A 21,756-nucleotide genomic window follows, 5' to 3' on the forward strand; every position below is an offset into this window, starting at 1 on the left:
ATCTCCAGTCAATAAATTATCAACAAATATGGTGGGCAGTGAGGCGACAGTAATTTGGCAACCTAGCTTAATGGTTTGCGGACATTGTAGCTAAATCTGTCAATTGAAAAAATATATATTTTTAGCAAATATCTTAGTTACATAATGGTTGAACTAGCTATCGGTATTTTGCCCAAGTTGGCAGCTGCTGGTCAGCGATGAGAGATGGAACTCCAGCCCGGCTGATAACCCTCCGTCGCGAGAAGGGAGGGTGCATCAGTCGGCTGTGATCCTTGACAGTACCAGCCTACGTTATGTCTGAATACAATCCAACGACTAATTTCCAATAAAGAATTCTTCCAGTGCACAAGCAACTCCCCCAAAGATAACAATTAGAAGCACAAGTTGGCACGAGGAAAAGTGGAAAAGTTCAAGCATAGTTGTGTTTGGCTGAGATATGAATGGGATATCGGACGCAAAACTAGCAATAGCTGATCGGCTACAGCTGTGTCAGGCTTCGTTTACACATACACAGGTATTTACATAAACGTATATTTCCCCCTCTCCATTTAAAAAAATAAAATCGTGCACACGAACCCGCATAAATATGCCGCCACCCGCATAAATACGCCACCAAGAGCACTCTACGCCTGTAGGCGGCAGTGTAACGAGAAGCATGAAGACACGTTATCATAATAAAGCAGTTGTATTTGCAAATGCAAACACACCAACAGACTTTGCACTAAAATGAAACGAACCTCAGTTTACGTGTAAACGACAGGTACAAACGCAGATAAAAATCACAGTTTTCCCTGATCCCCGGCTACGTGTAAACAAGGCCTCAAACTCAGCTGCTTAAACAGGTGATGCACAATTAGTTCGTGAAATTCTCTGATGACCCTGCCGTTTTGGGCTTATAATACCTTGAGATCAGGACACATCACATTCCCACTCCGAAAGCTTAGCGTCAGTTAAGATAGGATTCATTCATGAACAATGGTTATGGTTAGTATAGCTTGTGACAGGCTGTTGACTCATGCGATAGCCCTGGTCTCGGGTCTTACAGCCTGGTCTCTTCAGCCTGGTCTCTGGTATCTTACAGCCTGGTTTCTTGTCCTTGTTAATTGACTCACTCCCGAGGCTACGTTGGCTACCTTTTCCTTCTGCTGCTGGGGCAACATTATTGCCAGTCTTTTTACCAAAGAATGCATGTAGAGATGTCTGCTTCCTTTTCATTTTTATGTTTTAGTATTTTAGTAACTAAACAACTGCTGCCACACACGCCAAATTAACAATAATGCATTGCACCTGTGCTGACCTACTCTGACCTCCATCAGGGCGGTGGGAACACACCATTTTTCAAGATAGGGGGAATACAAGTGTTGAGAAACATATAATACCTTGTGAAATCGATCATTTTGTTCTGATTTGCATTTTTTGTTATTTTACATGCATCTAAAAACTGAATAATCAATGCAGATGGACACAGAGAAATGTCATACATTTATTAAAAAAATGTACATACATACAAGTAGTACGACGACTACTTAAATGCAATTATTGCATGGCTCTTTGAAATACTCGATTCTGATTGGACAATCGTACGTCTACGGGCGGCATTTTAAAGTCGTCTGAAAGTTTGAACCTTCTAACCGTTTGGCTGTTGTAGCCTATCAATTGCTGAAAGCCCCCATTTCACTGGCGAACACAGAACCATTTGGCTGGTGAGATAAAAAGTGCCGTTTTATTAGTATGAATGTGGCTGGTGAGCAGCCTGTGATGTGCGGGAGAAGCAGAGCCCTTCAGTGCGTTTCAGAACCTCCTCTCACCTCGGGGGTCCCAACACAGTCGGTCTCTTCTGTTCCATAGCGACCGTCTCTTTCTCACATCCCTCCCCCGTACGGCCGGCTCTGTCTCCAGAGGTAGGGCGGGTCATCTGATGACCGCAAGGTTGGCGGTTCAAATCCCGGTTCCTCCTGTCCACATGTTGAAGTGTCCTTGGGCAAAGACACGGAACCCCAAATTGCTCCCAATGAGCAGGCTAGCACCTTGCATGGCAGCTGCTGTCATTGGTGTGTGAATGGGTGTGTGAATGGTAAATGGTAAATGGACTGCACTTATATAGCGCTTTTCCACCTTAGCGGCACTCAAAGCGCTTTACAATGGCCTCTCATTCACCCATTCACACATACATTCACACACCAATGGCGGTAGCTGCCATGCAAGGTGCTAACCTGCTCATTGGGAGCAATTTGGGGTTAGGTGTCTTGCTCAAGGACACATGGGTGAATGAGAGGCCTTCATTGTAAAGTGCTCTGGATAAAACCGCTATATAAGTGCAGTCCCTTTACCATCCTCACTCCCTCAGTCACTTTTCATCCAGTATGCTGTGTTGCTGCAATACATGACTCTACTGACTGACCTGACTGTTGTCGACCTCCGTCTCCTGTCTGTCTGTCTGTCTGTCTGTCTGTCTGCCTGTCTGTCTGTCTGTCTGTCTGTCTGTCTGTCTGTCTGTCTGTCTCTGTACCAGTCAAGTGAGGACCTCAGCTCCCAGCTGTCCGCTCTGGAGTCCCAGAAGGCGGAGCTTGTGGAGACGCTGTCTCAGAAGGAGGCGGACCTGGCCGGTCTGGGGGAGGAGCTGGAGAGCGCTCAGAGCACGCTGGCCAGTGAGAGGGAGAGTGGTGTGAAAACTGCAGAGGCCCTGCAGAACCAGCTGAATGAGAAGGTGTGTGAGGTGTGGGGTGAGGGAAGCCAGCGTACATGTTTGCGCATGCGTGCATTTGTGTGTGGTGTAGGTGTGTGTGTGTGTGTTAACCCTTGTCTGGTGTGTGTAGGAGAGTAGGGAGCAGGCTCTGGAGTGTGTGTGTGTGTGTGTGTGTGTGTGTGTTAAACCTGGTGTGGTCTGGTCTCTATAGGAGAGCAGAGAGAAGGCCCTGGAGTGTGTGTGTGTGTGTTAACCCTGGTGTGTATGTGTGTGTGTAGGAGAGCAGGGAGCAGGCTCTGGCGTGTGTGTGTGTGTGTGTTAACCCTGGTCTGGTCTATAGGAGAGCAGGGAGCAGGCCCTGGCGTGTGTGTGTGTGTGTGTTTGTGTGTGTGTGTGTGTGTGTGTTAACCCTGGCGTGTGTGTGTGTGTTAATCCTGGTCTGGTCTATAGGAGAGCAGGGAGCAGGCCCTGGCGTGTGTGTGTGTGTGTGTGTGTTTGTGTGTGTGTGTGTGTGTGTGTGTGTTAACCCTGGCGTGTGTGTGTGTGTTAATCCTGGTCTGGTCTATAGGAGAGCAGGGAGCAGGCTCTGGCGTGTGTGTGTGTGTTAACCCTGGCGTGTGTGTGTGTGTGTGTGTGTGTGTGTTAACCCTGGTCTGGTCTATAGGAGAGCAGGGAGCAGGCCCTCGAGGCCCAGCTGGTGGCGTCTCGCTGGGCGTCTCTGCAGGGGGCCGTGGAGGAGGCGGAACGGATCGTCCAGGACTCCCTGACCCAGATAGATGACCCCGCCCACATCAGCTGCACCAGCTCCGCAGGTCACACCCTCATCCTGCGTGTGTGTGTGCATGTGTGTGTGTGTGCGTGCGTGTGTGTGCATGTGTTTGTGTGCATGCGTGCGTGTGTATGTGCGTGTGTGTGTGTATGCATGCGTGTGTGTGTGTATGTGTGTGTGCAGAAGTCACCCCCCTCACCGCCCAACGCTCCCCTCTCCTTGCAGACTACCTGGCGTCCAGGTGTCAGGCCTCTCTAGACTGCGTGGACAGAACGCACTCCGCCAGAGACGCCTACCTGGCCGACAACACAGGTCAGAGGTCACGCTCTGTTTCTCTCTCTCTGATACTACCAGAGACACCTGCTCTACCCTGATGTTAGCAGCTCTGAGATAGATACCGCTGGAGAGACCTCCTCTACCCTGATGTTAGAAGCTCTGAGATCGATACCGCTGGAGAGACCTCCTCTACCCTGATGTTAGCAGCTTTAACTGAGAAAGGCTTTCTTTGGTGTGTGGTGTCCATCCGCCTAACGTTTATCTTATCATCTTCTTGATCCCTCGTCATCTGGTGGGAATCAACACCTGATAACACTTGAACAACTGAACATCCTGTTTATAAGATAGACAATAACAACTGACTCTGCACAACTGTACACTTGAATGTTATTTAATTGCACTGCCTATATTATGGACACAGTCCAGTCCCAGTCATCCATGATTAGATGGAATAAGTAGATGAGGATCTATATTTGATAGACTGCTAGACTACAGATAGTAAACAGCCAGTTTGGGAACCCTATAATGTCTATCTGAGTACCAGGGACTGGAATGAGGAAGTGATTAGTACTGCACACTGCAAGGACAAGCGATGACAAGAACTCCAATGTTCCTGTACTGGTTCCACACATCAGACAAGCGTTCTGTTGAGCTCTGTTGTGTTCTAGCAGGCGTGTCTGAGCTGGTAGTTGTGTTGTGTTGTGTTCTAGCAGGCGTGTCTGAGCTGGTAGTTGTGTTGTGTTCTAGCAGGCGTGTCTGAGCTGGTAGTTGTGTTGTGTTGTGTTCCTGCAGGCGTATCTGAGCTGGTACAGTAGTTGTGTTGTGTTCCTGCAGGCGTGTCTGAGCTGGTGCGGGCGCTGACCCAGCTGGCCCACCTGGTGGGCGACACCGTGGTGCAGGGCAGCGCCACCTCACACATGGTCCTGGAGGAGCAGGGCATTGGTGAGTAGCGGGGTCAGGGGTCACTCAGACCCGCTCACAGCAGGCACCTTGACTCCCGTCAGGGCGGAGGGGTGAACAAGGGGGCTGTACGAGGGGGGGGGGGGGGGGGGGTCGTGTCTGTCTGTAGGGGGGGGAGGGGCGGGTCCATGTCTCTGAGCCCTGTCTGTGTGTGTGTATGTGTCTGTGTGTGTGTGTGTCTGTGTCTGTGTGTGTGCGTGTGTCTGTGTGTGTGTGTGTGTGTGTGTCTGTGTGTGTGTGTGTCTGTGTGTGTGTGTGTGTCTGTCCCTGCAGCCCTGTGTGCCAGCGTGCGGGCCTGTGGGGGGGAGGCCCTGTCTCTGCTGGGTCAGATGAAGCAGCCGGAGGTTCTGTCCTCGGCGGACGACTCCGCCCTCCGGGCCGCGCTGGACACCGTCCTGGCCTCTGCCCAGGTGAGGCTCTGCGTTCAGACTGAGCACCGCCACCAACACTGCTCCAGTCCTCCGTGGTGCTGTGTCAGCAGGTCTAACGCCCTTCTGTGGTCTTGGCGTCCCGCTGTGTAGGATCTGCGTCCCAAGGGGCTGGAGCTGCAGCAAGGGGAGCTGGGAGATCTGGTGGAGCAGGAAATGGCCGCTACATCAGCCGCCGTGGAGTCAGCAGCTGCCAGGATAGAGGTGTGTGTGTGTGTGTGTGTGTGTGTTTAGTTGTTCAGCTGTGTGTATCTGTGTGTGTTCAGGTGTGTGTGTATCTGTCTGTTTTCTTGGTACTGTATCTTATGTCTGAGTGTGTGTGTGTGTGTGTGTGTGTGTGTGTGTGTGTGTGTGTGTGTGTGTGTGTGTGTGTGTGTGTGTGTGTGGAAAAACAGCCGTGCTCTTTGTATCTCGTCCGATTTCCCAGAAAAGAAACGCCTTTATGTTTTCTGCTCCATCGGCATGGAATAGCCTGCAAAACGACCTGAAACTCCAGGATCTAGTCACTCTGAATGAATTTAAAGGCACGGTGAAATCTATAGAATCAGAGTCTATTGATACGGTAATTGTTAGGTGGGCTAGCTTGCAACTTGCCCAACTTGTGATATTCCCACTCTTTCTGTCTTTCTTTATAGAGAGTATTCTCCCCAATTTTGGGGACCTTAACTACTTCTTCATACTTTGTGCTAGAAAAGATCATGTTTATGATGTTAAGCTTTTTCCTGGATCTATTCAGATTTGATTTGTCATTATCATTGTCATTAATTGTCATTAATGTTATTATCATTTGTAGTTTTTAGTAATTTAACCTTTAATAGTAGTTTTTGTACCATTGAAATTACTGGTGGAATGTTCAGTAACTTGATGTTTTTAGAGTGGTGGCAGCTGTTGATTTGAACATATTCACACATTTTGTAAACTGCCGGCCCTCCTACAGTTTCAGGGTTGCCAACTTTTCAGAAAAGCTTGGAGTGAGACTGACATTTTTTGGGGGGGGCGGCTGTCCTCACATCTTTGATATTAATTTTTACCTCCGCCCCGATGACGGCACGTCCCATGGCCATACGGCCATATCTGGAGATGGGAAGGTCACAGGGACGAAGGGTTCAGAATGATGCTCTCAAGCGCTCAAAAAGAACCACAAAATTAATTCATGGGCAGAGGTCTGAGCACCATTTGTAGTTGTACTGTAAGAAACATGACCATTTAGACATTTCCCAAGTTTCATAATTTCTAACCCCTCAACCTACAACAGTTTTGGCCACCAGAGGGATCTGATGAGACCTCATTGTCAACAATGCGGTAAACACACATTTTAAAAAAGAAAAGAAAATAATTTACAGTCTTCACATCCTCATATTGTTCAGATTTTAACCTGTTTTAATTACATTTCCATGTCAATAGTTTACCTTGCAGTCTCCAGACCTTCACAGGCCTTACTTAAAGCCGGTCGTAGCCTACTAGGCTGGACTGGACCAGTCTGGGCTAAGCTGGGCTGCTGTGCTAGGCCAGGCTGAGTTGCTTGGCTGGGCTGTTTGTGAGAACATGTGATCAGGATGTCAGGCTAAACTCTACTCTACTAAACTACTAAAATTAAACAGCCTTTTTATACAATATGTGGGAGTTTAAACTATAGCCACCTCGGAGAAAAGTTTTTCAGCGTTTGATAAATGTCTGTACTTTGGTGAGTAACAAATATTCTTTGTAGAAGTGTCATGGCCCAAATCATGGCGAGGCGTCTTGAGAGAGAGACCAGGCTCCTGTGCGCCATGGACCAGGGGGCTATGTCAAGAATAACTGCTTCTCAACTGGCATACAACATCAAACTAACATCATAAAATAAACCGTTTACCTGGCAGTCTCCGGACCTTCACACGCCTTAGCCTACGAGGCTGGACTGGACCAGTCTGGGCTTGGCTGTGCTGCTGTGCTAGGCCAGGCTGATTGCTTGGCTGGGCTGTTTCTGTGGGGGATAGAGAACATGTGATCAGGATGTCAGCTAAACTTCGTGCATATTTAACTACCAAAATAGCTTTTTTATACAATATGTGGGGGTTTAAACTATAGCCACCTCAGAGAAAAGGCTTTGATAATTGTATTTTCTTTGGTGAGTAACAAATTCATTCATTCATTAAATTCATTCATTGTTTGTTCACTGAGACCAGGGCTCTTTTACAGCAATGCCCTGAGTGGAAACACAAAGTACACAGGGCAATAAGAGTGGATACATATCAAAATAAATCAAAATAAATAAATACAATTATTTAATGAACAATTTGATTAAAACAGGGGCACTGAACCACAACCTTATCATCTAATAGACTAATTGGTTCACAGGCAAAATTATGTAAGCTTCAAATACTCTTGCACAGAGTTCCATTTATTTATTTAATTTATATTCTTTGTAGAAGTGTCATGGCCATGTGTCATGGCGAGGCATCTTGAGAGAGACTAGACTCCTGTGCGCCATGGACCAGGGGGCTATGTCAAGAATATTTAGATAACTGCTTCTCAACTAGCATAGTACAACATCAAATCAACAACATCACAAAATAAACCTTTTACCTGGCAGTTTTGGGACCTTCGCAGGCTCACTAGTCCTTCACCATGCAGACGTGCACTTGCTAGGCTAGAAATCAATGAAAAGTAGCTAATTACTGGCTAGTTGTGACAGCTGAGCTAACGTGGTTAGCTAGCTAAATTCTAGTCACTACTGACAGCCACTGTCTCAATACTGAGTGAAACAATTGCAAGGTAAAAGTTCTGATACAAGTGACAGCATAACTTGTAAATATGAAAAGAATTACTTACTTTTTACGACTCTGTAACTGTCTCATGAACCTTCCAGCCTTGTTCAAGCACCATGGCTTCTTGCAATGAAGACGTTTTGAAGAGCTGACACCAGTATGGTCTGGAAAGGATGACCCAGTCTCCAAGCACCAATCACATTCCATCCCAACCCTTTAAAAAAAAAAAAAAGTTGAATCATTCAATCCGGAGCGGACAATGTTTGATGAGCTGCCCAAGCTGACTCTAATAGGTTTAAATCGATAGCAATCAGCGACATGCATGGGGGGACAAGTCCAGGGATACCGCAAAATTTTGTAAAAATTGGCCGTGTGAAATTCTATTGCAGCGTGTGCGCGTGAGGCTCGATCCAGTGTGTCTCACGGCCAATGCGTGAGAGTTGGCAACCCTGTCAGTTTTAACAGCTCATACACATATACATCTACATGTTCACATGATTGTGCTGATTCGTACAATGGTAAGTATCTAAGCTGTGTGACTTATAGATTTCGAGGTATGACGATTTGTTCGAAAGCTATGCTCCCCATTCAAACTAATGGCCCTCCTCTCTAACTTTTGAGCTGCTAATTTTGAATTCAGACCCTTTTTCTAACTTGTCGCCATGCCTACAGTTTCTAAGCTATACAGACACAATGTTCATCTGGTTCCCAGGATTCCTACGGTGTCAATATCTAAGCTGTAGCGTTTATACTTTTTGAGAGAGCTGTCTGAAGCCGACATGCCTTCCCATTGAAGTGAATGATATCATATAATGATATGATATTTAGAGTGTCAGTTGGGATTTGAATTTGGGGACACAAGCTAGATTAAAGGTACAGGCACACTCTTATGACTACTGTGGTAGCATTTATCCTACCTTCCTTCCTTCCTTACTTACTTCGGTCCTACCTTCCTGATATTCAAATAATATTCAGAATGACAATCTTATTCAGGCTGTAAACTCATATTGATACATTTTGTACTTTTGGAGCTACTGGCCTAACTTAATTTATTAGAACTGTATGAGTCATAACCACATCACTATCCTTCCCACGGACTCCACAACTCAGTCTCGCCCCACACCACTAACCAAGCCACGAACCCCACAACTCAGCCCCTGAGTGGGCTAGACACAAGGTCTTCACCGTTGGGGGCAGGTGGGTGGTCCGGAGAGGGGTACACTGTCCCCACTGCGCTGACCTGAGGGGGCGGAGTCACACCACAGAACCCACAACTCAGCCTCTGAGGCGGCTAGAGACACAAGGTCTTCGTCGGTGGGTGCATGCGATTGCTCAGAGGTCACAGCACTGCCCCTGACCTGCTGTGATCCGAGGGGGCGGAGTCTCACCACACAGGCCACAGCTTGGCCCCTGAGTGGGCTAGTGACACATGGTCTTCATCAGTGGGGGCAGGTAGGTGTCCCCGACCGGCTCTGATCCGAGGGGGCGGAGTCTCATACTGCGCCACGGACCCCACAACTCAGCCCCTGAGTGGGCTAGACACACAAGGTCTTCACCGTTGGGGCCAGTTGGGTGGTCCGGAGAAGGGTACACTGTCCCCCACTGGCTATGACCTGAGGGGGCGGAGTCTCGCCACTAACCACTCCATGGACCCCTCAACTTAGCCCTTGAGTGGGGGCGGAGTCTCGCCACCAAGCCACTATCCACGCCACGTGCCCCACAACTTGGCCCCTGATTGGGCTAGAGACACACGGTCTTCATCGGTGGGGGCGGGTAGGTGGCCCGGAGAGGGGTACACTGTCCCCGACCGGCTCTGGCCTGAGGCGGCGGAGTCTCGCCACCATGCCACTGTCCACGCCACGGACCTCACAATTCAGCCCTTGAGTCAGGTAGAGACACACGGTCTTCACCGGTGGGTGCATGGAGATTGCCCGGTCCGTAGTAGTACTAGCAGTAGCTGTTACATACAGCTGCAGCAGCTAGCCCACCTCACATTTTCTCCAGGAAATGTACTTTCTCGTTTTAATTGAAATAGGATTAGATTTATTTATTTAACCTTTATTTAACCAGATGAAAAGCATTGAGATAAAAACTCTTTTACAATACTGACCTGGCCAAGAAGGCAGCAAAGTTTCACATTGTAAGACTCAAGGACATATAAAATACAGCTATATAAAATATGGCTTCCCTGCACTTTTACTATGGTCCTTTTGAACTGATCTGTTGTTTTTAATGTGTGTTTGTGTGAGTGTGAGTGAGAAACTGTTTGTACTACTGCCATTCTTGGCCAGGTCGCTCTTGAAAAAGAGATTTTAATCTCAATGGGCTTAAACCTGGTTAAATAAAGGTTAATGGAATAAATTAAATGAAAAATCTTGTTGATTTCCCATCTCTATATCTCGTCTGATTTCTCATATCTGTATCTTGTTTCTGATTTCTCATATCTGTCTTGTTTCTGATTTCTCTTATCTGTATCTTGTTTCTGATTTCTCTTATCTGTATCTTGTTTCTGATTTCTCTTATCTTTATCTTGTCTCTGACTTCCCATCTCTGTATCTCGTTCGCAGGAAATGCTCAACAAGTCTCGCACGATGGACACAGGGATGAAGATGGAGGTCAACGAGAGGTGAGTCTCACCAACACTGGCTTCTGCTTTTCAGCCACGGAGAGAAAAAAATCATATGAATCTAAATCCTATGAATTAAACCTGCTGAGTCAACGATGCGTGTGGGTCAATGTGAAGCTGGAGCAAGCGTGTACTCTGTCACCCCCTGCAGGATCCTCGCCTCCTGTACAGATCTGATGCAGGCCATCAAGGTGCTTGTGCTGTCTTCCAAAGATCTGCAAAGGGACATCGTGGAGAGTGGCAGGGTGAGTGTCCACACCCCTGACTAGCTCGTCAATCATCGTATACAATCACTGGTGCAGTGGGCGGGGCATGTCCTACCTAAGCCCGTTTCTGACTGAATGGAAAAGTAATTCTACTCCTCTCCACCAGGGGGCAGCCTCCATGAAGGAATTCTATGCCAAGAACTCTCGCTGGACAGAAGGCCTGATCTCGGCCTCTAAAGCGGTGGGCTGGGGAGCCACAGTCATGGTGTAAGACCCCGTCGCCTTCTCCTTCAGCACTAGGGACTGAGTGTGTGTGTGTGTGTGTGTGTTCTGTGGTAGTCATGGTGTGTGGGTGTGTTCTGTGGTAGTCATGGTGTGTGTGTTCTGTGGTAGTCATGCTGTGTGCGTGCGTGTGCGTGTGTGTGTGTGTGTTCTGTGGTAGTCATGGTGTGTGTGTGTGTGTGTGTGTTCTGTGGTATTCATGGTGTGTGTGTTCTGTGGTAGTCATGGTGTGTGTGTGTGTGTGTTCTGTGGTAGTCATGGTGTGTGTGTGTGTGTGTGTGTGTGTGTGTGTGTGTTGTGTGGTAGTCATGGTGTGTGTGTATGTGTGTGTGTGTTCTATGGTAGTCATGGTGTGTATGTGTTGTGTGGTAGTCATGGTGTGTGTTTGTGTTGTGTGGTAGTCATGGTGTGTGTGTGTGTTGTGTGGTAGTCATGGTGTGTGTGTGTGTGTGTTTGGTAGTCATGGTGTGTGTGTGTTGTGTGGTAGTCATGGTGTGTGTGTGTGTGTGTGTGTGTGTGTTGTGTGGTAGTCATGGTGTGTGTATGTGTGTGTTGTGGGGTAGTCATGGTGTGTGTGTGTGTGTTGTGTGGTAGTCATGGTGTGTGTGTGTGTGTGTGTGTGCTGTGTGGTAGTCATGGTGTGTGTGTGTGTGTGTGTTGTGTGGTAGTCATGGTGTGTGTGTGTTGTGTGGTAGTCATGGTGTGTGTGTGTGTGTGTGTTGTGTGGTAGTCATGGTGTGTGTGTGTTGTGTGGTAGTCACGCTGTGTGTGTGTGTGTTGTGTGGTAGTCATGGTGTGTGTGTAAGTGTGTGTGTTGTGTGGTAGTCACGCTGTGTGTGTGTGTGTGTGTGTGTGTTGTGTGGTAGTCATGGTGTGTGTGTGTGTGTGTGTGTGTGTGTTGTGTGGTAGTCATGGTGTGTGTGTGTGTTGTGTGGTAGTCATGGTGTGTGTGTGTGTGTGTGTGTGTTCTGTGGTAGTCATGGTGTGTGTGTGTTGTGTGGTAGTCATGGTGTGTGTGTGTGTGTGTGTGTGTGTGTTGTGTGGTAGTCATGGTGTGTGTGTGTGTGTTCTGTGGTAGTCATGGTGTGTGTGTGTTGTGTGGTAGTCATGGTGTGTGTGTGTGTGTGTGTGTTGTGTGGTAGTCATGGTGTGTGTGTGTGTGTGTGTGAGTGTTGTGTGGTAGTCACGCTGTGTGTTGTTCCCCTCAGGGACGCGGCGGACCTGGTGGTCCAGGGGAAGGGGAAGTGTGAGGAGCTGATCGTCTGCTCTCACGAGATCGCGGCCAGCACCGCCCAGCTGGTGGCTGCGTCTAAGGTGAGGGGTCACGGCGCTGGTCTCTCACACCGGTCTCTCTCACACCGGTCTCTCTCACACCGGAGCGCGTGAAACACTCCTCTCTCAGCGTTCCTGCGTGTTTGGACAGCCCATCCCAAAGTTACAGGTTATGAAGTCTGCATGTGTGTGTGTAGGATTGCCGGGTGTGTGAGCATTGTGTGAGGCGCCCGCCGGCTGTCATCACAGTCCTGGTTTATGACCCCCCACCGTCTAATGAAGTAGAACAGATAGCGCAGAAAGAACTGACCGGTTGTCTTCTGTCCGCCGTCGTCTCTCCCCGTGTCGTCCAGGTCAAGGCGGAGAAGGGCAGCGGGAACCTGGCCCGTCTGCAGCAGGCGTCACGCGGCGTCACCCAGGCCACCGCCGGCGTCGTTGCCTCCACCAAGTCCGGCATGGCCCAGATCGAGGAGAGAGGTGTGTGTGTGTGTGTGTGTGTGTGTGTGTGTGTGTGTGTGTGTGTGTGTGTGTGTGTGTGTGTGTGTGGCGCGGGCCGACGCCACTGTGGGGTTCAACACACGTACAGATGCTCGCCAGCTGCCCTCGGAACTGCATGGATGATGTCTGAGTGTGATATGTACTTGTGTATATGTAGGTGTCATGGATGATGTTTGAGTGTATTTGTGTATGTGTAGGTGTCATGGATGATGTCTAAATGTATTTGTGTATACTGTATGTAGTTGTCATGGATGATGTTGGAGTGTATTTGTGTGTGTGTAGGTGTCATGGATGATGTTTGAGTGTATTTGTGTATGTGTAGGTGTCATGGATGATGTTGGAGTGTATTCGTGTGTTGTAGGTGTCATGGATGATGTTTGAGTGTATTTGTGCGTGTGTAGGTGTCATGGATGATGTTTGAGTGTATTTGTGTGTGTGTAGGTGTCATGGATGATGTTTGAGTGTATTTGTGTCTGTGTAGGTGTCATGGATGATGTTTGAGTGTATTCGTGTGTTGTAGGTGTCATGGATGATGTTTGAGTGTATTTGTGTGTGTAGGTGTCATGGATGATGTTTGAGTGTATTTGTGCGTGTGTAGGTGTCATGGATGATGTTTGAGTGTATTTGTGTCTGTGTAGGTGTCATGGATGATGTTTGAGTGTATTGTACCTTACTGTCTGTGTGTTATATGTACTTATTGTCCGAAACTAGATACGGTCCTGCTGCCTTGGTGGTTCAGGTGCCGCTGGAGAGATTGTATCTCAGTGGGTCTTTTTTCCAGATTAAATAAAGGTTGAATAAAATAAAATAAATGAAAATAATCTAGTAGAAATGCAAAACTGTTTTGCACTTAATTTACAAAATTACACTGTTTAGTGTGAACAATAGTGATACTAATATCAATATGATGATAATACAAAGTATACCATTTGAACAATAGGCTGATCTACTGGAATCATGCTGATCGCTGTCTCTCATGATTGTATCTCCAGACACCATGGACTTCTCCAGTATGACCCTCACCCAGATCAAACGACAGGAGATGGACTCCCAGGTATAGACTTGGCTGCAGAACTGATCTAACGCTAGTGTGGATGGGTGTTAAAGGTGATATAACGCTAGTGTGGATGGGTGTTAGAAGTGATCTAAAGCTAGTGTGGATGGGTGTTAGAGGTGATCTAACGCTAGTGTGGATGGGTGTCAGAGGTGATCTAACGCTAGTGTGGATGGGTGTTAGAGGTGATCTAACGCTAGTGTGGATGGGTGTTAGAGGTGATCTAACGCTAGTGTGGATGGGTGTTAGAGGTGATCTAATGCTAGTGTGGATGGGTGTTAGAGGTGATGAAACGCTAGTGTGGATGGGTGTAAGAAGTCAATCAATCAATCAAAGCTTTATTTGTATAGCGCATTTCATACCCAGAGGCAACACAATGCGCTTTACAGAGAACAAGGGAGGTGGGCATACGACCCACTCTCTACATATTCCAGAGGGAAGCAAAAACCAGTAATCACCCGGGGGCCAGATAAGTGAGCTGTAAAAATTCTTCCCTGACCCCTCTCAACAAGGCGATCGAGCAAGCTCCAGGAGTATGTTTGTCTACCGGCTAAGAACATTTATAAAGCAATAAATTACATTAAATTACATTTCAGAGTAAGAGAGGTTAAAAAGCATCATAGGAGAGAGAACATTCTACGGACATGCTACATCATCCACAGCAGACACGGGGGTATCTATCGGACTCCGGGAGGTCTGCTGGTGACAGTGGGGCATCCACTGGACCTGGTTAGAAGATAGGAGGGAGAGAGAGAGGCACTAGGGAGAGGGAAGGCAGAAGTGATCTAATGCTAGTGTGGATGGGTGTTAGAAGTAATCTAACGCTAGTGTGGATGGGTGTTAGAGGTGATCTAATGCTAGTGTGGATGGGTGTTAGAAGTAATCTAACGCTAGTGTGGATGGGTGTTAGAGGTGATCTAATGCTAGTATGGATGGGTGTTAGAGGTGATCTAATGCTAGTATGGATGGGTGTTAGAGGTGATCTAATGCTAGTATGGATGGGTGTTAGAGGTGATCTAACGCTAGTGTGGATGAGTGTTAGAAGTGATCTAATGCTAGTGTGGATGGGTGTTAGAAGTAATCTAACGCTAGTGTGGATGGGTGTTAGAGGTGATCTAACGCTAGTGTGGATGGGTGTTAGAGGTGATCTAACGCTAGTGTGGATGAGTGTTAGAAGTGATCTAATGCTAGTGTGGATGGGTGTTAGAAGTAATCTAACGCTAGTGTGGATGGGTGTTAGAGGTGATCTAACGCTAGTGTGGATGGGTGTTAGAGATGATCTAACGCTAGTGTGGATGGGTGCAGGTCCAGGTGTTGGAGCTGGAGACGCGCTTGCAGAAGGAGCGCGAGCGTCTGGGGGAGCTGAGGAAGAAGCACTACGAGCTGGCCGGCGTGGCGGAAGGCTGGGGCCAGGAGGACGAGGGTGAGTACGCATGTTCTGGGTTCTACAATACTCTAACCTCAGTCCCGGGGGGGTTCTGGGTTCTAGCGTTCTCTAACCTCAGTCCCGGGTGTGTTCTGTGTTCTAGCGTTCTCTAACCTCAGTCCCGGGGGGGTTCTGGGTTCTAGCGTTCTCTAACCTCAGTCCCTGGTGTGTTCTGTGTTCTAGCGTTGTCTAACCTCAGTCCCTGGTGTGTTCTGTGTTCTAGCGTTCTCTAACCTCAGTCGCTGGTGTGTTCTGTGTTCTAGCGTTCTCTTACCTCAGTCCCTGGTGTGTTCTGTGTTCTAGCGTTCTCTAACCTCAGTCCCTGGTGTGTTCTGTGTTCTAGCGTTGTCTAACCTCAGTCCCTGGTGTGTTCTGTGTTCTAGCGTTCTCTAACCTCAGTCCCTGGTGTGTTCTGTGTTCTAGCGTTCTCTAACCTCAGTCGCTGGTGTGTTCTGTGTTCTAGCGTTCTCTTACCTCAGTCCCTGGTGTGTTCTGTGTTCTAGCGTTCTCTAACCTCAGTCCCTGGTGTGTTCTGTGTTCTAGCGTTCTCTAACCTCAGCCCCGAGTGTATTCTGTGTTCTAGCGTTCTCTAACCTCAGTCCCGGGTGTGTTCTGTGTTCTAGCGTTCTCTAACCTCAGTGCCGGGTGTGTTCTGTGTTCTAGCGTTCTCTAACCTCAGTCCCTGGTGTGTTCTCTGTTCTAGCTTTCTCTAACCTCAGTCCCTGGTGTGTTCTGTGTTCTAGCGTTCTCTAACCTCAGTCCCTGGTGTGTTCTGTGTTCTAGCGTTCTCTAACCTCAGTCCCTGGTGTGTTCTGTGTTCTAGCGTTCTCTAACCTCAGTCCCTGGTGTGTTCTGTGTTCTAGCGTTCTCTAACCTCAGTCCCTGGTGTGTTCTAGCGTTCTCTAACCTCAGTCCCTGGTGTGTTCTGTGTTCTAGCGTTCTCTAACCTCAGTCCCTGGTGTGTTCTGTGTTCTAGCGTTCTCTAACCTCAGTCCCTGATGTGTTCTAGCGTTCTCTTACCTCAGTCCCTGGTGTTTTCTGTGTTCTAACGTTCTCTAACCTCAGTCCTGGGTGTGTTCTGTGTTCTAGCGTTCTCTAACCTCAGTCCCGGGTGTGTTCTGTGTTCTCTAACCTCAGTCCCGGGTGTGTTCTGTGTTCTAGCATTCTGTAACCTCAGTCCCCGGTGTGTTCTGTGTTCTAGCGTTCTGTAACCTCCCTCCCTGTGTCTCTCCTCTGTGCTCAGGTACAGGCTGAGGCCTGCTCCCCCCCGGTCACCAGACAGTCCGTCACCTCACATTTATACTCTACAGTCTCTCCACCTGTTTCCTTTTATCTTTTAGTTGTTTTAAAAAAAAATCCAAGCCAAATAAAAAGGTGCTTTTTCAAAATGCTCCTCCACTTTCCGGAGGCTTCCATGAGGACGTTGAGGACGGGGGATTCCGACCTGGCCCCGCCCCCGGCCCCGCCCCCCAGACTGTCTGGAAGCAGCAGAGCCGGAGGGCTGCTGATGATGATCTGTCCCAGCAACTATTTATTTCTTCACGACTCCCACCATTTCCCAAACGGAGTGCCAGCGCCACAAGAGCGCGCCCCCTGCAGGAGCACAAGTTCTTCACAAGACATCCCCCAGGATGCACTGCACAAGGGCCTGTCCCTCGCCAGCGGGAGATCGGACTGGTTTCCAAGAACCCCAACCCACCCAACCATGTCCCATCTGTGACACATAGATGGCGTGTGTGTATCTCCCACTGATCTTAGTGTAATGTTTCATGTCGTAGGGTCTTATCAGTGAGAGCGAATGCCTACTTCAATCCCCCCCACACACATCTCGTTTCCCTTGGTTACTCTCTTCCTTCACTGTGAGTGTTGAACTCTAGCGATTCACCTGTTTTAACGACCATGACTGTTAATTGAGTCGACTGTTTTCAATAACCACAGACCTGCCAGTGATCTCTGTCTACTCTTGTTTAATTGAGTGTGTGTAACTGGTATAATGAGAGCAGAGTGGAATGACCTAATAGCTGATTGTAGAGTGAGGTGAGGTCAGAGGTGAAACTGCCTCTTGTGCCGCTGGGTCAGAGCTGATGTGGACCAGCCTGAAGGGGCTACCGGACCACCCAGCTTCCTGTTCAGGATTCTAAACAAGGCCTGTCTGAGCGATGCTCACTCTGAACAACTGGACCGGAGAGTGTGCGTGTGTGTGTGTGTGTGTGTGGCGCCCAGGGTCTGAACTGGACTTGAGTGAGTGTGTGTGTGGCTCCCAGGCAGGGTGTTCTTTCAACCCCTGACCCGGGCTCTGTTCAACCCCTGACCCGGGCTCTGTTCCCACTGCCTTTTTGGTGGAACTTTGCGCTTCCTGGCGGACTGAGCCAAGGGATCAGCGTGTGGCGGCGCGGGTTCTGATTCTGATGGACAGTGCCCCCCCCCCCCACCACCACCCCGGGACCAAGTAGCTGTCAACACAACCGATGCCTGGTTCCACATGACTAGTGGTGACATGGCCACCTAACTCACTCTTCTGCTCCATGTCTTGCACGTGTGGTTACGACTAATGCTCTTCAAGTTGGCTTTATGAGTGAGAATGCCACAATAGGAATTGTCGAGTTAGAAAGGTATTCTTTTGGAATCCATCACATGTACCTTCTTTCTGTGTGTGTGTGTGTGTGTGTGTGTGTGTGTGTGAGATGCCCATGAGTTTGTCTTCCTCCGTGTCTTAACACCCTCACCGAGTTTTGATGCTCCGCTTTGGCCGTGTTTTGAAAAGAGTTGTGACACTGGGTATTTAAGTGTGACCTAGCGGTGTTCTGTCACTTCCTGGTTGTTGACCTCTCACCTTTCGGTTTGTGTCTGTAGTCCTGCCAGCTCAGCCAGCCTTTCAACTGCCTCACTGTAGTAAAGGAGACAAGAAAATACTCAAATAACATTGAATTATGTCTTTGTATGATATACTAAAACTATGTATGTGGGTTTGTTTTATTTTTTCAGTTTTTAAATAAATATTTCAACTCATTAAAATGACCTGAAATCTTGCTGTTATTGTTTGCTTGCTCATTTCCAGGTTATGTTAATGTTTAGTTTTCAAAAACATTGCACATTTCCAGTAGGTTTTCTTAAAGGGATAGTCTGGAATTTCAGACATACAGTAGGGCCTCATTTACAACTTTAGCCATTATGTTGTTGATTGATTGATAATTTTCAGCTGCTTCCATGCTGCCACTCGTTTGGGCATTTGTGTCTTGCTAAGGCTAGCGCAATGCAATGGTACAGGCTAGCATCCACTACCAAACTCACTTAAACACTTGTTAATGAAATTTATGTATCACCAATGTGTTACCCCCCAATTTGTTCTTTTCTTCGTCTTCATACCTGACTGTTGTTCTAACTTTGTAGTTCGTTTCCCTAGAATCAGTCTGTTAAAACTACAAATTGTTCCTGTGTGACATCACTTCCCTGCCCTCACTTCCTTTCTTTCGATATAAGCTATCACTTTCGATCCAGAGTTCCCCACTCTTGCTCGGATTCACTTCCTGTGCAAAGTCCGGTTTGCAAATCGTAACAGAATAAAACTATTGTCTTTTGTTTGAAACCAGCTTGAATCGACCACATCGCATGTTCTTTGAAGTCTACCTTAAACCAAGTATATAAATAATTTCATAACCTCCACAGTGCTCTAGATCAGGGTTTCCCAACCTGGGGTCCGGGCCCCCCTTAGGGGGGCGCCAATGATCGTAGGGGGTGCGCCAGACCTCAGATAAATTGAGGCCTTAATATCATATTAAGCTATACAAATATTAGTTTAAGAATCATGTCATTGACATGTCACACAGTTATAACAAAATACATGATTATGTCTGATATGGTCAAAAGCCTACTGCACTACAATTCTACGTTTATAAATTCAACAAATTAATCGGAGACTCTGAATCACGTCAACATTGACGTTACTGCTAAGTTGTCGAAGCACTTCATTGGACCCTAACTTACACCTGATGGAATTTGCTTCCCCCCCAAGTCGTTGTGAACATCCAGTGTGTCGACATCTGTAGGACGTAGACTGGACGTTCACAACAACTTGGGGGGGGGGGGGAAGTTAGGGGGGCTCTAGGGAAGAGGTTGGGAACCAGTGCTCTAGATTACTGCTGCTGGTCCTGTCATATCTAAATAGGTAGTTGAGATACAGTACATCAGAGAGCAGAGCTGGAGAGCATCCGTTCGGCTAACTCCAGCTGTGTCAAACCCACTGGTGATGCCCCACCAGTAGCCTATATGTTTGACATTTGTTGCCGAAGTATCGTAGTACCTGTACATGCTGAGGACATGTATGCATGGACGGAGGTCTGCGCTCGCCGACTGTCCTTTCTAGTCTGTTTTGAAGCCACTTCACTGTGGCTTTGCTGGATGTTTGGGTCATTGTCCTGCTGGATGTTTGGGTCATTGTCCTGCTGGATGTTTGGGTCATTGTCCTGCTGGATGTTTGGGTCATTGTCCTGCTGGATGTTTGGGACATTGTCCTGCTGGATGTTGGAGTCATTGTCCTGCAGGATGTTTGGGTCATTGTCCTGCTGGATGTTTGGGTCATTGTCCTGCTGGATGTTTGGGTCATTGTCCTGCTGGATGTTTGGGTCATTGTCCTGCTGGATGTTTGGGTCATTGTCCTGCTGGATGTTTGGGACATTGTCCTGCTGGATGTTTGGGTCATTGTCCTGCTGGATGTTTGGGTCATTGTCCTGCTGGATGTTTGGGTCATTGTCCTGCTGGATGTTTGGGTCATTGTCCTGTTGGATGTTTGGGTCATTGTCCTGCTGGATGTTTGGGTCATTGTCCTGCTGGATGTTTGGGTCATTGTCCTGCTGGATGTTTGGGTCATTGTCCTGCTGGATGTTTGGGTCATTGTCCTGCTGGATGTTTGGGTCATTGTCCTGCTGGATGTTTGGGTCATTGTCCTGTTGGATGTTTGGGTCATTGTCCTGCTGGATGTTCTCCCATTTAGTCCTCTGTCTTAGTGAGTCCTCCAGTCCACATAACATGACGCTGTCACCACCAGTCATCACATGACATGACGCTGTCACCAGGCTTCACATAACATGATGCTCATAACATGACTCTGTCACCACCAGACTCCACATAACATGACGCTGTCACCACCAGTCATCACATGACATGACACTGTCACCACCAGTAATTACATGACATGACGCTGTCATCACCAGGCTCCACATAACATGACGCTGACACCAGGATGTCACTCTGTACATCAGTGGACTCCATTCAACTAATAATGTGGCTTCTGAAGAAAATGGATTGTGCAAGAGCTTATTTAGATGTGTCAAAGTACAGGGGGTGAATACTTACACTATTATTTCTTTTCTTTTTTTTTCAAATTAATTAAATTAAAAATATGTCAATTATTTTTTCACCTTGATAGTACTTTGTGTTTATCTCTGATTAAATCCGTTTTCCATGTCATAGTCTCATATTACAGTGCAGCTAGAGACTAATGGAGTGTATTGATTTGTGGATATTTTTCCACATTAGAGAAGCTGTGGACACATCCAGCCTGTCTTCAGGCCAGCAGCAGGTTAAACACATCATGGGTCTTAGAGGGACAGGATCCCGGCGCAGGATTACAGCTACAGAACTTTATTCAACAATGAGCACTGTTCTGACAGCAGGGTCTCATCAGACTGATGCTTTTTCCACATTACCTGTCACATTTACATGTAGCCTACTAACATTGGAGTGGTTACTAACACTGACGTGTTTACTAACACTGACGTGTTTACTAACATTGGCGTGTTCACTAACATTGACGTGTTTATTAACATTGACCCCAGATAGCAAGCGGATGTGTAATGATTCTGGGCCATATATGGGCCGGAACTAAGCCCTTAAGGGCCAGGGGCCTCATTTATCAAAGAGCGTGTAAATTCTGGTGTAAAAGAGGGCGTACGACGAAAACGCGGAAAATGCACAATGTAGCGTACGACGAGAATATTTACACGCTTTTCGGATCTATCAAAAAAGTCGTATGCCCTTTTCTGCACGGTAAATCCGAGACGGGCGGGGAAGGGAGCGTACGCGCACGCGCCCCGTGTTCCGCCCCCTCCACGCCCTAATCCAACCATATATGGTCACAACCGTGAGTGGACAAACGTGGTTTCCCGGAAGGAACCGGCTTAAAAAGGTAGCGTGGAGCACCCAGGCGGTACATTGAAACATGGAACGAAGAGCGAAGAAGAGGAACTTTTCGGAGACGGAGGTGCATGTGCTAGTTGGTGAGGTCCACGTGAGGAAGGCAATCCTCTTCGGAAGGTATTAATAGCCTACCTTTGTCTGTTTGCTCCTACAGCTTAGTAGCCTACTTTAGCTACGTGTTGTGCATCTAGGGTTGGGCATACACGGACATGTATACTGTAACATGTGGCTGTGAGGAAAGAGAACATTCTGTGGTAGGCTAAATTAGGACCAAACACAGGGAACAATAACGCAGATGACCACTTCATAATGTTAGAACACATTAAACATT

General features: G+C 47.7%; 1 protein-coding gene across 2 annotated transcripts in view; it reads left to right on the top strand.

The window, feature by feature from the left end:
* hip1 (huntingtin interacting protein 1) overlaps window positions 1-18,243 on the top strand; it is a 70,152-nt gene extending 51,909 nt beyond the window's left edge. For both annotated transcript variants that reach the window (XM_084447513.1, XM_084447514.1), the window contains exons 18-31: window positions 2,513-2,707; window positions 3,351-3,498; window positions 3,681-3,767; window positions 4,566-4,673; window positions 4,965-5,101; window positions 5,213-5,323; window positions 10,434-10,492; window positions 10,644-10,737; window positions 10,865-10,965; window positions 12,189-12,294; window positions 12,606-12,729; window positions 13,743-13,804; window positions 15,110-15,227; window positions 16,474-18,243. In XM_084447513.1, the coding sequence (XP_084303639.1) occupies window positions 2,513-2,707; window positions 3,351-3,498; window positions 3,681-3,767; window positions 4,566-4,673; window positions 4,965-5,101; window positions 5,213-5,323; window positions 10,434-10,492; window positions 10,644-10,737; window positions 10,865-10,965; window positions 12,189-12,294; window positions 12,606-12,729; window positions 13,743-13,804; window positions 15,110-15,227; window positions 16,474-16,484 (1,461 nt within the window). In that variant the 3' untranslated portion in view covers window positions 16,485-18,243. The remainder of the gene's footprint in view (window positions 1-2,512; window positions 2,708-3,350; window positions 3,499-3,680; window positions 3,768-4,565; window positions 4,674-4,964; window positions 5,102-5,212; window positions 5,324-10,433; window positions 10,493-10,643; window positions 10,738-10,864; window positions 10,966-12,188; window positions 12,295-12,605; window positions 12,730-13,742; window positions 13,805-15,109; window positions 15,228-16,473) is intronic.
* The last annotated feature ends 3,513 nt before the right edge of the window (window positions 18,244-21,756 follow it).

This window comes from Borostomias antarcticus (assembly GCF_949987555.1).
Source record: "Borostomias antarcticus genome assembly, chromosome: 1".
NCBI classification, from domain to species: domain Eukaryota; kingdom Metazoa; phylum Chordata; class Actinopteri; order Stomiiformes; family Stomiidae; genus Borostomias; species Borostomias antarcticus.